Source organism: Mauremys mutica, chromosome 5, assembly GCF_020497125.1.
Source record: "Mauremys mutica isolate MM-2020 ecotype Southern chromosome 5, ASM2049712v1, whole genome shotgun sequence".
Taxonomy (NCBI): domain Eukaryota; kingdom Metazoa; phylum Chordata; order Testudines; family Geoemydidae; genus Mauremys; species Mauremys mutica.
In genome coordinates this window covers 62,377,109-62,393,789 of record NC_059076.1, presented here as the reverse complement: position 1 = coordinate 62,393,789, position 16,681 = coordinate 62,377,109, and the positions used below count along the sequence as shown (strand labels likewise).

General features: G+C 41.9%; 1 protein-coding gene across 7 annotated transcripts in view; it reads right to left on the bottom strand.

The window, feature by feature from the left end:
• The window catches only part of FHIP1A (FHF complex subunit HOOK interacting protein 1A), a 131,636-nt gene that overhangs the window by 9,588 nt on the left and 105,367 nt on the right, over window positions 1-16,681 (bottom strand). For 5 of the 7 annotated variants that reach the window (XM_045017887.1, XM_045017889.1, XM_045017888.1 and 2 more), the window contains 5 exons: window positions 13,597-13,676; window positions 11,829-12,016; window positions 10,268-11,311; window positions 4,666-4,844; window positions 4,265-4,403 (listed from right to left, as the gene is read on the bottom strand). In XM_045017887.1, coding sequence (XP_044873822.1) covers window positions 4,265-4,403; window positions 4,666-4,844; window positions 10,268-11,311; window positions 11,829-12,016; window positions 13,597-13,676 — 1,630 coding nt within the window. Of the gene's footprint in view, window positions 1-763; window positions 1,027-4,264; window positions 4,404-4,665; window positions 4,845-10,267; window positions 11,312-11,828; window positions 12,017-13,596; window positions 13,677-16,681 lie in introns of those variants that run through there. The other 2 variants (XM_045017893.1, XM_045017894.1) reach the window with 2 other exon arrangements.

Genomic DNA, 16,681 nt, shown 5'->3' with positions numbered 1-16,681 from the left:
CACCCTGGAAAGGCAGTTGAGTGGATTTTGGGCCTGGGCAGGTAAATTTTCATGACAACTCTGCAAAGCTCAAACTCATTATTTAAGAAATACTATCTGAAGTTTCAGTTTTTTCTGCAGCTGTAACCCTCTCTGAGATTTCTCCATGGAGGCTACCATCTTCCTGTGAACAGGCAGGAAATAATTTTTTAAAATAAATGAGACCACCACACATTCTCCATTATCTAGACACCTATATGGTTTGCCCTTACAGAGCTCGTTCCAGGATTGGGACTAAGATTAGTCTCTTATTCAAAGTAAGTAATACAAAATTTTAAAATATTGCTTCTCATTTCAACCCCAGTTGGAACCACATTTTAGTTAAGTGACATTCAATGAAACGGAAAGGCCACAAACTCAAAACGTATAAAAATTACTTTTTGTTACACGATAAATAATTAGCATGCGGAATTCATGCCCCAAAATGTTGAGGTTAAGAGCTTAATAGGATTCAAAATGTAATTAGTCATTTACATGACCACTAAGAATGTCCACTCTTATATTAGACAGAATTTAAAAAAAAAAGGATTAAACCTACATCCTTCACGGTATTAACTAACCACTATGTGATATGGTTAGGAGGAAACTTCCCTTAAAGTATGAGCAGGTTATTTGCACCTTCCTCTGAAGGATCTGGTGCCAGCCAACTACTGTTAGAGACAGGCTAGGCTATGGGATTAGATGGACCACTAGTCTGATGCACCATGGCAGTTTCTCTGTTCCATATTTCTCCATCCTTGTTTCCGCTTCCTCAGTTTATGGATGTTAGTGTATATCCTTCTGATACTTGGATAAAGTTTTCATCTCTTAGCAATAATTTGGTAAAGCTATACTTGTTCTAGTTAATCATAACTCTTGCCCTCCAGACTCTTGAGTCACTTGTGGTGTTCTCTGGGTTTCTTCCAACTAGGGCTGGCCAGGAACCAGAATTTCTGTTCTGCAGGAAATGCTAATATTTTTGAAAAACAAAAAGCATTTTGAAATTGCCTGCAAAATAAAAATTCAAAAAAGTAGTCTTAATAGCCATCAAAATGTTTTGTTTGGACTTTTATATTATATTAAAACATGAATTATCTTTTATATACATATTAAATATATTTTAATACTTAAATATAATTAAAAGTAAAGCCTAAACATTGATTTTTTTTCCGATTGAATAATTTCATCCAGATAGACCCACTTCTGCAAAATATTTCAATTAAACTGTATCGTTCAATGGAAATCTGTTCTGTCAAATTTTTCATCCAGTTCTGCTCTCAATTTCCATTTTTCTGGAATTAAGGTGCACAGAACTGTACACAGTATAGAATCCTACAGCATAGAGACTGAAAAGGTCTAATATTCTAGATTTTTTTAATTTTTTTTTTTTTACCACCAGGGACACAACCAGATAAGTGACACACACTCTAATAGCCTGATGCTTCTACAAATGCAATCTCAAATCAAATAGACTTTTCCCTTCACCATGTACTATTTCAGAATAAGCAGAGATGTACATTTTCCATCATTCCTAGAACTCTTACATCATTATTGTGATCCAAGTATGTCCCCTCTCTTTTATGTTTTGAATTAGTTTTCACCAATGGGATCAGTTCCTGTTTTTCAATTTTAAATCCTGTAGGAGGTCAACTATATTCAGTAATGCAGGAAGAATCAGGAAAGATTGTGTTGTTTGCAGTTATACATCTTTCACTTTTCAACTTGAAAAGGGAATCTAGGAGAAAGTTTAGTTCCATAATACTGGATTTTCATTTTAGCTTCCTGCAATAATCTCATCAAGTCCAACCATATTTTATTTGCCAATACTGTAGCAATTTCAACTCTTAATAATGATGTGGCATGTTGGTGGACTAGGGAGGTAACTTGCCCCCAGAATTACTGTTTGATTACTGGCATCGCTAGGATGGCTGAGAGCCAAAATTGCAGTTATCTAGGTATTTTAGTCTCTAAGCATTAGTCAAGAGGCTCATTCTTTACAGGGGCTGCCACAGGGCAGGAGAAAATGTTACAGGCCAGTGACTGAGCAGCCTCTGCTTCAGGTTCTGGAATAATAACCACTATGAAGGGACTCAGCAAACACTGAAGCCCACAAATATGCTGATGTAAAACAGAAAATATAAATAAATGCCAAAATCAGAGATTGTTTTATGAAGCAGTTTCACTGTGTCTGAATAGCTACAACAGAGAGCTTTGAAACATAACACTTACAAGATGGATGAAGTTATGGTAGGAATGCATTATACAGTACCTAAAAAAAAAAGCCATTAAATATTGGCTTCTAATCTTGCATCCCACATGCCAGCTACAGTGCGCACTAATTGTAAGGCTCTCTCATCTACTGTTCTTGACCCCGGCTTCTAAACCCCACTGGTCTCTGTGATAAACATCTCATTTACAGCATGCACCTTCCACAGATGAATGCTTCAAGAAGTAGCCTGAGACAGACACTGATTTTGTGGAGTATGCATATTGGGAATGTTAGAAGCTGACACCATGCTGATTAGAACTGAGGAAAATTATTAAGTCCCTCAGAAAAAAGCAATTAAATAAGCATTTTTAAAAAGTCTCCCTTGCTTCCTACACACCAATGAAAAGCCAAACAAAAAATCTGGGGTAGGGACAGTGGGATATTCATTCCAAATGATTGATAATGATTCAGTAAATAGAATCTCTTGAACCCTGTTCTGTTGCTATCTCTATGGTTACTGTTCTCAGCAGATCCTATGTATTCCCATCATATGTGAAAGCAAGGTTTTAATGGAGGCTTGGAGCCTAGTGCTGACAACTCAGCAGCAATTCTAGAACCTGGCGCCTGAAGTTCTGAACTCTGATTACAATGTGAGGCCCTGACCCCATCAGCTGCTGGAGGAATTTTATCATTTAGAAAAGAGGATTCTACATTTTAAATTTATCATCTGACTTACTGTATGAAACAATGATTGACAGCCCATTGAAAATAGGTGTAGCACACAGCATGCCTGAGAAGTAGCAGATGCTAGAAAAGTCAGCTGGAGTGGGAACGCTGTGCTGTGGGGTGGCACCAAGTCACCGCCACCTTTGATGTGCCCCTCCTAGTACTGCATTTCATTTTCAACTTACTTCTTTCCATTTAAAAAGGGCATAATCAAAAATTTCTGGCTCATATTTATCTCCCTTAACGATATTCTAGTCCAGCCTATAAGGCTTTATCTACTAGAATTTCACAATAAATTTATTTCTGCAACTGCTCTCTCCAAGAATTACCAAAAAAGAGCGGCTGCATTGCTCAATGTGGGACTAAAAATAAAATGAGGTCGTGCACACATGCAACCCCTCCCCATAAACCATGTACTCGGCCAGTCTGACAGCAAGTCATGCCAACACCTTATTCTGTTACTCTTTCAGAAATAAGTTTTCATGTGCTAAAATAAAACACACTAAGAATTTCCAGATGGGAGACAATTTCAAGGTGCGTCCACGTATTGTGGCCTAAAAACTTAGGATTGTCCCTTTAAAGTTACAAAGATATAGAAATACATTTGGCTGGTGATATGCATAATGCCCCTGTTGGTGTCATTAAGCATAACCCTAGGTAACTCCTGAGGGTGGAAAATCACAGTGTTAATGAAGCCTTTCTGTACTAGGCCTGGATTGAACCAAAGTTATTTTATGCTTGTCTAAGAGTCCCTTCATGTTAAATTCTAGTCGAACTCACAGGTCAGAATTAAGAATGGAATATGTAACTGCTCCTTATCAGTGCAACACTGAAAGCCTGTTTCTATCTGGCTTAGGAGGAGGAGGGGAGGGAGAGCAAAGTAATAAATTCAAAAGTAAACCAAGGTAACAGCCTTGAAAAGTTACTAACAAGATGAATTGTTTGCTGTCAAGGATTATTTAATTGCTAACTATACAATGTGTTTACTATATAGGAGGGGGAGGAGAATAGTGGGGGGTAATGAGGATGCCTGGCTGAAGTCATGTATAAGAAGAGACACACAGCTTATGTCTGTGTGCAGGATTTGAGATTGCTATGTCTCCCTTGCACCTTATTTGGGCTCAAATAAACTTTTTCTGCATTCTCCACCTTGGTGTGTTTATTGGAAGCAAAGCACACCGGGCAACGAACCACTGTTGCTGCCTCAAGCATTCTGTGCTGGCAACACCCCCTTTCTGTGGAAAATAGGGGGGACAACCAGCAAGTCAGTGTTTTAGATCATATACCACTGTGAAAGTGGTTGATATTTACCTTTGGTTAGTAACTCTGGTGCCACATCAGACATGTCCGCTCGGAAAAGCAAGTACTGCTGGGCCTGTATAAGAAGACCTGAAAAATCTTTTTGGATGGATGCAAACTGCTCAATTTTATTTTTCACAGAGGCCAGCACCTGCCAAAATAAAAATGGTAAATTTTTAATACTATCCTTGCAATTATCCTCTTTCTAATTTGGAAAGAGACTGTTACAATTCCAGTTGTGTAGTTAATTTCCAGCTCCTTGCATTGGCACAGTCAACACATCAAACTAAACAGAGAGGTCCTCAAACAGGGGAAAGCAAATGCACAGCAACAAACTGAAAAACAGGTAAACAAGGCACTAGAATTACTGGCAAAGCTTGCAGTGAGCATGAAATGAGGAATTGATGAAGTACCTGATATAATGATCGTACGCTAGGCTGCAATACAATGTTGGTATTGAGCAGAAAGGAACGAAGAAGAGGTTGCGGGTAGCTGGCCAGTTGAGTAATAATCCCAATGAGCAGCAAGTTAACATGCAAGGAATTCTCCAACATATTCTCCAGCTTTGACAGCACTACGCTGATAAATGGCCCTACAGGAAAAACGGGGAAAAAAGTCCTAAAATCAGGGGAATAAGCATTTGAAAATGAATGTAAATCTCCATATCTGACTAAATCAGACTTCCCACATGCCAAGCCAGGTCTGAACAGACAGAGGATGCAGCTCTGAATATATTTAATCTCGTTAACTCTATCATGAGTAGGGGCACTTTGACTGGTTAGCCAATCAGTTGACATTCTAAGTATATAAAGCATCCATAAGTATTCTACCTCAGATGTGCCAATAAAGATTTAATCCAGCATGTTATGTTCTATGGATCTTCTCCCATTGAAGTTACTCAGAGTCCTGCCAAAGATTTCAGATGAAGCAGGGTCAGGCTACTTATAACTGTTCTATGGCGTGACCAGATGTTCCGATTTTATAGGGACAGTCCCGATTTTTGAGTCCTTTTTCTTATATAGGCTCCTATTACCCCCACCTCCTCTCCCAATTTTTCACACTTGCTATCTGGTCATCCTACCGTTCTAGCTTAATTCTGCAGAAAGACTGGACGGAGTAAATTATGGATAGGTTTCTCACATTATCATAATACATAGTGGTATTTTAGTGGGACTATAAAAATGCTGCTTCAAAACATAAAAAAAACACAGCCCTGGACTAATTTGTATCACAACACAAACATTTTCTACACTGCAAAAATTCACACAAAGTGGGGAAGCCATAAAAATAGGCTATTGGTAGATGCAGGCTTTATCAGATTAATGTCACTTCTAAATAATAGTGTTGGTTTGTGTATGCATTTTACAGTATTGCCACTACAATACAGAACTATTTACAATGAAAGTACATATCCTTCATCATAAGCCTGGCAAAGACTTTGCCAATATGAACATGAGTTAACCAAATGAAAATAGATTAGTACATACTGCTTAGATGATAAAACAGGTATGTAACTGAAGACAGTAAAGAGACCAACAGTAAACAGTCTATAAAAGTTACTTAAGTATAAGGTTCAGCCCTGATCCAATTCTGGTTCCTCTGCACAACTCCCACAGTGTGAGAATACTGGAAAGCCAGCAAACTCTCTCCACATGGGGATCCTTGACATGGGGGAATCCCTGGGTGGCACAAAGCGTAGCCAATTTCTATGCTACCTCCTGTGACCCCTGCCATAGGAGGCATGCCTGGGGGAAAGAACGTAACAGGGGTAACCACTCCAGCAAGCTCCTTCTGTCAAGCCACCCTCTTCAATGTCCTAGATAGCTGGGTGCAGTTTACAGCAGCTGGGTGGGGCTGTTCTAAACTATGCTAGAGGCCGAAAGGAATCCCTGGGCAGCCCAACAATCAAGGAACCAAACCACAAATAACTACTTTGCAGCCCCACCCATCAGGCACAGGGCATGGCTGAGGATCAACGCCCATTTTGTTTTAGAACTACTGCAACTATGGATGCACAGTATGGCTGGGTCTACACTAGCTCTCTTCTAAAACACATCCCACTACTGATATTGGTACAGCCCCACTGAGGAGAGCACAAGTGGACGTACTAGTGTAGACAAGGGTCCAGGTGACTATTGGCTTTTAACTACCATGTCTCTCAACTCTAATTCACATGACATAGTGGTTAAAACACAGGGTTAAGGGACAGAGTAGCCACCTCCCCAGCTGTGGCCAACTGGTTGACCAGCAACAGTCACAATAAGAAGTTGCAGCCCTGGCAGAAGGGGGTGGGGCTGCCAGAGAGGCCAAGGACTATTCTGTGTCAGCAGCAAACTGGCAGGAAGCGGCCCAAGAAGCTAGATCACAAATTCTGTGAAGACTAGGATGAGACTGCTGAGGGAAATCCCACAGCCTGGATGTGCTTCCCTTCTCCAGTTCTCAGCGAACTAGAGAAAGATTGGACTCCCTAGGGTGCTGCTACAAAGCCTGAGAGGACTATGACATAAGGATTTGAGGACAGTGGGATCTGAGCTGAAATGTCTCTACGACAATAGGCACCAACTTTCTCCAGCACCGATGGGTGCTCGTGCCACCACCTCCCCCACCCCGGCCCTACCCCAACTCCACCTTTTCCCTGGCCCTGCCCCCGCCCCCACTCCAACCCCTTCCCCAAAGTCTCTGCCCCCTCCCTGCCCCTATTGGATCCCCACCCCAACCTCACCTCTTCCCCCAGTGTGCCACATTCCCCCTCCTCACCTCTCTCCCCTTGCCCCACGAAACAGCTGTTTCGTGGTGCAAGCGCTGGGAGGTAGGGGGGAGAAGCAGGATGCGGCAGCGCTCTCATGGAGGAGGTGGAGGTAAGCTGGAGCAGGGCCACGGGGAGCTGTCAGTGGGTGTTCAGCACCCACTAATTTTTCTCCATGTGTGCTCCAGCCCTGGAGAACCCACGGAGTCAGCACCTATGTCTACGACCATTTGGTTTGCAGCAAGTTGGGGTGTGAATCTACCCCATTTCAAAGCTGGGTAGATTTGAGCACTGGCCTGCTAAACCCAGGGTTGTGAGTTCAGTCCTTGAGGGGGCCATTTAGGGAACTGGGGTAAAAATCTGTCTGGGGATTGGTCCTGCTTTGAGCAGGGGGTTGGACTAGATGACCTTCTGAGGTCCCTTCCAACCCTAATCTTCTATGATTCTAGATCAAAGTACACTAATGAATTGTTAATGCATGCCACCAGGGTCCACATGGACAGTCAGTGTGTGGCAAGCCGGTGGGGTTCACACCTCAGCAAGAGGCCAGTGTACTTCTACGCGGCCCAAGGACAAGCGAGAAGGCTGAGCCACTTCACAGCTGGTTAAAACACTAGTGACTAATTTGGATCCTGTCTACATTTGCATACCACCAATGGAGGTGTCTTGCAATATTTTGCTGAGATATATAAAGAGCCTTCACCCAACACTGCCTGCACTATCTGATCATCCTGCCCCTTCCTCCTCTCACATTCATGGCGGCAGTCTCAATGTGGTGCTGGGACACTCCCCCCGCCCCCGTGCAATGAAGGCAGCTGTGTAAGAGGTTCCAAGAGAAAGGGTATTGAGGCGATTCCAAGTCAGCCTTGGGATCTGAGCAGCAAAGGCTGAAGCCAGGCACTTACAGCAACAACTGAGAACCACCTCATGAGACTTGACCAGAATACATAGGTGGTCTCTGTCATATGAACAAATCGGGAAAAATAAAAGGGCCTCCAGCACCGTACTAGAGCAACAAATCAGAGCAGCTCAGCAGGTGTTTATAAGCTTCAAAAGGAGCAACACAAACTAATTAGAACAATTTTTTTAATTTTACACCTGGTCCAATGCATGTACCTGGAGATATGGGGGACCTACCCATAATAAAAGTTTATTTGCCACATATTTCTACTACTGACGTTTCCTGGTTTGGGTGGCATGGAGGGAGGGAGGGAGGGGAGGTTTGTGTTTAATGATCTTATACTGCAAATAAATGCTAAAAGAACAGCCACCATTTTCTAAACCAAGGGTCCAGCATCAGTGCCACGTCCACATAACAGTGTTTTTATTTAGGTATAAGTCATATAGTGGAGCAGCATGTCTACACACTGGTGGGATTTACTGGTGCTGGGAGACTTGGTTTGGACATTTCATTCTGTAGAACAAAGCAGCTTCCTCTAATAGCGCCCCATAACACTAAGCTGACACCGTCAAATCAGAGCCCTAGATCAACGCATAATGTAATAGTGGATCCCAATTATATGCAAAATACTATTTCTGTATAGTAACACAGAGATGGCTGAAATGTCATTTGTTTGAGTGATAGCATAACCCCCATTGCAAAGTCAACTTTGCCAATGTCTTCCCCACTCGTCACCAGTTAGAAAACCATTTGAAATAGAGTGAAGAGACAAAGAGAAACACGGCTTGGGAGGGGTAGTAGCAAAGCTTTGTCTGAAAGGAAGTGAAAGGGGAGAGGAGGACTTGACACAGACAGAAAGGGATGTTGCCAAAGTATCTGAACTATGTTTGACAGGAAATGACAGGAGCAGGGCCAGCTCCAGACCCCAGCGCGCCAAGCGCGCGCTTGGGGCGGCGTGCCGCGGGAGGGCGGCAGGCAGCTCCGGTGGACCTCCCACAGACTTGCCTGCGGAGGGTCCGTTGGTCCTGCGGCTTCTGTGGAGCATCCCCAGGCGTGCCTGCGGGAGGTCCACCGGAGCCGAGGGACCGGCAACCGCCAGAGCGCCCCCCACAGCATGCCGCCGTGCTTGGGGCAGTGCAATTCCTAGAGCCGCCCCTGGACAGGAGACTAACAGAGCCGGATGTGACCTAGGGACATGAGGGGAGTTTTTCAGTGCCTGGTACAGAGAACTCATAACAGAAATAGTGGCAAATGTACTTGAAAACCAAGTTGCCTTCCTCAAATACTTAAAGACTGAACACCAGGCCTACTGGCCACATTTCAAAGGCTGCATTTCAATGACTAAAAGATTAATGTATCCCGAGTTATTTAAAGTCAGCCCTTACAGACTTTGCTGTGGGTAAGCATGCCTGAATACATCGTGTCCTCCCAATGATTAGATATAATTCTGTGGCCAAATTTCACTGGATGCCTGGCACAAGAGAAAAACGTAACAGTGAGGGTGCCTTTGGCATTTGAAAAGCAAGATGCCTTAGACCTGCTTGCAAAGAGGTGCATGCAGAAATGACAATAGTGCTGCCACCTGGTGCACAAAAGCAAAATAGCAGCAGAAGGTGGCAGAGCAGCCTATCACTTTTCTGTTCTGTTGCATATGCCGCTGTATAGGTAGCAAAGCAGTTGCAGAAATGGGACATTTTAAGTGAACTTATCGTATTAGGTCAGATAGTCCAACCACTCACAATGGCAGGATTGTTCCCTGGAATGATGTGGTTAGGACAGTTGTTTGGTGCTGGTCTTCTTCTAAATTTTTATAACAAACTAAACAAATATGAAGGTCAAAAACTTCAGCCCAAGAACGGCACCACACACTTTAATGACATAATTACATTGTATCAAAGTAAATAACATTAATTTAAAAGTACCATAATAAGTTATTGTTATTCATGTTTCCCCTCTATCCTTCATATTGGTTAACACTTCTCTCCTCTGCTGATTGGCTGTTGTTCCAACCTCTCCTGCCATCTTTCTCATGGCCACCAATGCCCTCTCCTTTCCTTTCTATTTCAGTGTAGCTAATCTCCTTCTACCATGACCCCACTAAAAGGGTTTTTAAAACAAACCAGAAATCATGGAATTACCTAATGTTCACTGCTATCACATTATTCACTCTGCATATTCCACCCCTTTCCCCAACCCGTTTCCTGTCTTATCTATTTAGATTGCAAACTCCTCAGTTCAGGGACTGTCTCTTATTCGATATTCGTACACTGCTGGTTACAATGGGATCCTGTTCTTGGTTGGCTCCGATAAACCATAATAAACATGGTAAAGAACACCAAAAACAAATTAATTAATGAGGAAATTCCACCTGTAAATGCAGCATTCTGGCTCCTTGCAGGATGGTTGGAAAATGTATCCTCCTTTGGCCCAAATGGAGACAGTATACTTTCTGTAGAGGGAGTGTCCACTGAAAAATTTTCGAAGTCCTCCTCCTCTTCCACTGGAGATACAGGATCAAGTGTCAGCAATTTCTGCTCCTCCAAGCCTGTTGTGTTAGAATCCAGTTCTTCAATAATTTTGTCATATTGTGCAATGAATTCCTCACTATCTGGGCTCAGCAGCCTCACATTTGAGTTTTGATCTGCTTCTGGAGGAGAGAGTTTCAGCTCTAAGTCTGGCTGTGGGTCTGTTTCAACAGCTTTCTGGTTTATTTGTTCCTTTGTTACATCCTGAGGCAAACCAGAATTTTTCCTATTGTGTTCCTTTAAATTTGTGTCTGGATGTGAGTTTTTCAAAGACCTCTTAACGGGCTGGCTTTGAATTGTGTTTTGAGATTCAGTTGCTATACTTGAAGTTTCCTCCTTGGAATTGTCATCATCCTGAGCATCCTTTTCGGCACATAACCTGTAAACCATGACATCATCCTGAAAATCTGATTCTTCTATGTAAGACCCTTTGACAAGCATGATTGCATTCTTCTTCATCTCTTGAATGTGCTTTGGTGGCTCTGCAGGCAGTTGTCTCTCTACAGTCCCTAGATCATCATAAGGCTGGGGTGAGCTCACATCAGACCCAGGAGAAATCCCTGTGTCGTAGCTGTCATCCCATTCCAGCTCCAACTGTATCTTCTCTCCCAATGGAGTAATTTGAGAGGAGCTGCCGTTACTGAAAGTTCGCTGCTGGAGTCGGAACATAGAGTGCTCCACATTTTTACTGTTTTCCTCTGCCAGCGTTTGGATAAAGGTGTCTGGGTCAGGGTCTTCCCCATCATATGGGGCAGACCAAACCTGGCAGTCTTTCATGCAGTGGAGAATGATGGCTTCAGCTTCCCACAGGTACTGCAGGTAACTGATGTCCACAGCTCTTCCGTATTTCACAATGCACATGGATTCGCAATAGCCTATGCAAGAACCTGAGATAAAACAAGAGTATTCACAATATGATAAAAAAAAAATCAAACTGAAGTCCCTACAGTAATGCAAGGCAGCTGCTAAGAAGGACAGGAAGATACTTTTGCCTCAGGCACCCAAAGAGGATGGGTAACCAAGGCACAGAAGTTAAGAGATTTGCTCATGGCTGTGTGTCTAATCCGGAGTCAACATCAGAATTCAGGAATTCTGAGAGACCAGCCTGGAGCCCAATCCATCAGACCACACAGCCCCTCCAGTAGCATAAGATGTTGCCACATCTTCACATGTTTTTGGGAATACACATCCAACATGGATATTCTTTAAAATACAGATTGGATAGAGCTGCCATGGGGGAGTGATTAAATGCCGGCCCCCTCTAATCCAGACTAATTACATATTGTTTGTGAAATTTCAATAGTAAATTCACTTATTTGATATTAAACGTGTTCATTTTCCCACCCTATGCTGAGGATATTCCAAACCAAACCCTTCACAGCACAGTGCACACCCAATGTTTACCTGCACCGGGTGTGGCCTTTGTCCATAGGATGTAATCTTTTGCTTGGTTTTCAACAGTCAGCGTAATCCCAGTAGAGCAGCAGACAGGGGTCAAAGCAAGCAGTTTAGCAGCAGACACTGAATAACAGTCTCTTTCCCTCACAGCCCATCTTTGACTCAACATCATGTGATTACATGGGATCAGATATCTGAAACAACAAAGCCAATCATTACATGCCCACAACAACACTCCTTGTATTTTAAGGAGAGTAGCTGTGTGGAAAATTCTCCTCTTGCCTTTCCCTTTGCTCAAGTTAAAAAACACAATCTGCCAAATTACAGTCATCTCCCTAAGAACATCAAACATGGCAGCTTTCTGGGGTAGGTCTGGAGTCTGAAGAGTTACACTGGGCCCCAGTCTAGAGGAGGAAGGGAAGGACAGGCACTCCTGAGAGGAAATGCCTGTGGGGGTAGTTACAGGAAACCACTGGACCAGGATTGTGTCAGAGCATTGTCCTAAATGTGGGCAGGGAGGGGCAGTGGAAGAGGATGGGCACATGCCAGAGGGTGCCAGTTTGTGTGGATCTATTCAGGATGAGTTAGGGAGGAAGGGTTGGAGAGCCCAGGCCACAGAGAGAGCCAGCACATAAATACAAGTTGAGGCAGTGCATGTCAGGGAAGGGACTAGCAACAAAAGTCCAACTGAGTCATTTTGTTGGGAAGAATCAACATATAAAGCTCTTAGGCAGAGGAGGGATTATGGAGGGACGAGGAGCAGACATAGCACATACTTGCATTCTGTTTCTTAGAGTGATTTAGGGGTTAACTAGATTGGTGTTTTGTCGTTTTAAGTAAATCAGTGTTTAACAACAAGCGACTCCCCAAATAAATAACAATACAAAAATAAATGTAGCACTCACCTCTGTTAAAGTCAGTGGAGGAATCCTACCAACTCTGAGTTTCCCACAGTTATATAATGATCTGGTTCAGTCCCTACTAACGTACCCTCAGACACCAGCAAGGACTGGATGGGATCCCAGTGTAACCGAGAGATAGCTAACAGCCCTGGATTTCCCACTGAGTTAATGATCTGATTAGGTCATTGTTAATACATCTAAGATTAATTACCAGTGACCTGATTTGATCCAATCTAATCTAACTCTAACAGACATGCCAGCCACACTTATTAAAATAACAACATAAAAAGAATAAAGAAAAGCAGCTAGGAAAATAAAAAAAATGTAAACTGTGGGTTCTGATATAACTCAAGAAATGCTCAGTTAAAAGCAGAAATCAACTAATCCAGGACATTGCACAATTAAAGCAGCATGTCCTTCTACCCTGGGTACAACAGGTCAGGAATTTATTTGAGAAATTCCTGGGCAACGGGGAGTAAAAAGGTTTGGAAGCTGCAGAAAAGTAAATATAGTCCTGCTTCATAGTGCATTTAGCAGATTATAATTCATGAGAGAAAATGTTCAGAAGTGAAAAAATATTATAAATTTAGAACCAGGGAACCTTTAGAGGTGGTAAATAATCCAGGGATTCTGTTCCCTCACTTTTCTACAAATAAATTACAACAAAAGAATATGTGAAAAGCAAGGTCTCTCATTGTGCCTGGGTACGATAGGATATATAAACTGTGCCTCTCTTGGTTTGGTATATTTGTGTCAGAAACATAAATGTTTTATCTCTGAATTTGTTTGCTTGTTCCTTTTAAGAGCTCTAGCTTTACATCCAGAGACTTCCTACTGGAGAATTAGAATAGAAAAAGGAGTGTGGATTTTACCTTAAAACTAGCTGTAACATCACATCTTCACAGTGTAAGCCGATGAGTGTTCTGAACAATGCCAAAGATACCACACAGAGCTGGGAAATGATAAACACAGTCAGTTTTTGATCTGGCAATTGTAACTTTTCGTCCCTCCCATGAGGTAAATTTAATTCTTCATTATAGAAAGCACAGCCTGACTTTAGTGCTTTATCAGAGACTAAAAGTATGCTTATTTCATTGAGTCAGCATCCTGTTAGGATTTTATTAGATGTTTGAAGTTATACATACACCAAAATATATTTTTATAAAATACACACAAAACAGCCATTTGCTTTTAAGAAGGTGAAGGAGAAAAGTTTGCAAGAACCGAAAAGTGAGAAACAGCACACCTTTCAAAGGAATTTTGCTATTTTAGACAATTTAATTTAATTTGGTTTCAGCAATAAAGAGCTTCTGGCCAACTCAGTGGATAAAGCATTAGCTTTTACCTCTGACGCACTTAGTTTGACCAGCTGAAGGCCTTTGCTGGAAAGAGTTCAGTTATCTCACAAACTAAGGGTATGTCTACACTAGAGCTGGAAGGTGTAAATTCCAGCTCAAGCAGACATACATGCACTAGCTATGATCAAGCTGGTGTGCTAAAAATAAAAGTGTAGTTACGAAATGTGAAGTTTGTACTTGGGGTGGCTAGCCTGACCCGCCACTTGTGCCAGTGCAGGTACACTTCCAATTTTAGTGCAATACCTCAATCACAACTAGCACAGTATGTCTCCAGCTCTAGTGTAGACACACCCTGAGAGAAGCCTCTTTTGTGAAAGCAGCATGTTTCCTGGTAATGAATGACTGACACTATGTGTATAGGAGAGACTAATCGTTTATCTATCCAGGACAAAAATGTTGAGGTTGCTGGGCAGAGTGAAAGTTATTTGTGATGTTGCAGTACCTATCTTAGTTTACACTAGACTGAAGAGAGATTAGGAACTTGAATTTCAAAATTACCTTCGCTGGCATTAAATTACACATATGTGCTTTAACCCTTCCAAAAACGTTCACTGTCTTGGTGGAGAACTGCATGGGTGTCCTTAAGTTGGGCAGGTAGAAGAACATTAGTCCAAGGAAAGAGGACAGTGCCTGACTCATGCTCAGAGCAATTAACAGACTCCTGTTAGAAATCCTTATCACATGGCCCATTTAAATGCCACCTGTACCTGAAGAAGAGCTCTGTGTAGCTCAAAAGCTTCTCTCTTTCACCAACAGAAGTTGGTCCAATAAAAGATAGGTACAAATACAAGGTGGGTTAGGTACTATCAGTAATATCAGAAGCCAATAGGAAGAGACTAATCAACCACAACCGTGTGACTATGTAGGGAGTTGGAGAAGGCAGCAGTGAGGAAATAGGTGAGGAAATGACAGGAGCAGGGGAAAGTGGGGTTTTCCCATAGGTGGGTTGGTTGAAGGAAAATTGCAAGAGCCTTAGGAGGAGGTCAAGTCTTTGCAAAGGTAGAGAGAGGGATCAGTAGTTAGGGAGAGAGTTGGGGTGTTTTGGAGATAAAGGGGAGAGATTGGTGAAGAGCTCTCCTTGTTTCCTTATTGTGATTTGTGGAGAGTTGTTCTAAGTGATTTAAGGGTTCAAAATAATGATTGCTAAAGAAAATCAAAATGACTTCCTTAAATTTATGAAAGGCACATTATTTACACTAAATACCATGTTATTTATAGAGAACCATCTCTTGCATTCATAATACAGTTGTAAAGAAAAATGAGAAAGCAACATGCATTTGAATAAGCAGAGACAGGCTATTTATTTTTATTTCATTAAAGGAAAACAAGTATGTAAAATATACTAGCAGGAAACAATAAGGATGGTGTTTTATATGTATGGATAGGTGGCCAAAAGAGCTTGTAAATTTAATCCTGTCAATTATTAAGAAGTCTTTTCAGCAATAATAATGTGTGCTGCTTTTGTTCTATGGAAGCCCACAGAAAGCTGCAATTCTAGCTTTTGCACTTGGCCAAGCTATATTGCAGAAAACTCATTCAGTATCACAGAACCATTCTGGCCAAGATCTTGAGTTGCTCAGGGCTAGAGAATTCTTTACAATACCCATTTCCTTTGCCCGTGGAACAGTAATTATGATTAGCCAAGACAACATCTGCATTTTTTGTCTACAAAAGCTGTTTGAGTTTTCAGAGTTAATCCATCTCTGAAATGCAATAACAGCAACATATATCCATAGATGCATGCACTCCCATTCCTAAACACACTTCTGGTCCAAGCTGCTGTCCCTAATACACAAATGTAATGCACACACTGATTCTCTGGCTTTGCCTGCACTTATACCATATGTTACTCTGCAGTATATTAGAATAATAGAATATCAGGGTTGGAAGGGACCTCAGGAGGTCATCTAGTCCAACCCCCTGCTCAAAGCAGGACCAATCCCCAACCAAATCAACTATTATTAATTATATATTTATTATGATTATTAATCAACTAATATTCATCAACTAGTTACCTACAGTAATATTCTATGAATATTTTAACAGGGGGGAGGGATAGTTCAGTGGTTTGAGCATTGGCCTGCTAAACCCAGGGTTGTGAGTTCAATCCTTGAGGGGGCCACTTAGGGATCTGGGGCAAAAATCAGTACTTGGTCCTGCTAGTGAAGGCAGGGGGCTGGACTCAATGACCTTTCGGGGTCCCTTCCAGTTCTAGGAGATATAGGCATATCTCCATATATTTTTTTATATTTTATTTAAGGGTCCGTCTGCAAAATTATAGCCTTAGCCTGTGAAAAACCCTGTGTACTAAAGGTGCATGTGCTGCAGAGACGAGGGAAATCTGATTATTTAAATACACAGCCAAACAAACAAAATTGCTCTTATAAACAAAGAAGCAGGCAACATTACTGGTAAACAAACATGCAGGAAAGGTTTATACTTGGTTCCTAAAGAACAAACTGGGCATATTGACAGTGTTCAACTCAGGTAATTTGGAAGCAGGGTGGGTATAATGATCTCATAGTTTTGGGGCTGGGTAGTTTCTTCTGTGAAAATTATTTGAAAATGCCTATTACTTGGTGCACTCTGAGCTATTTCA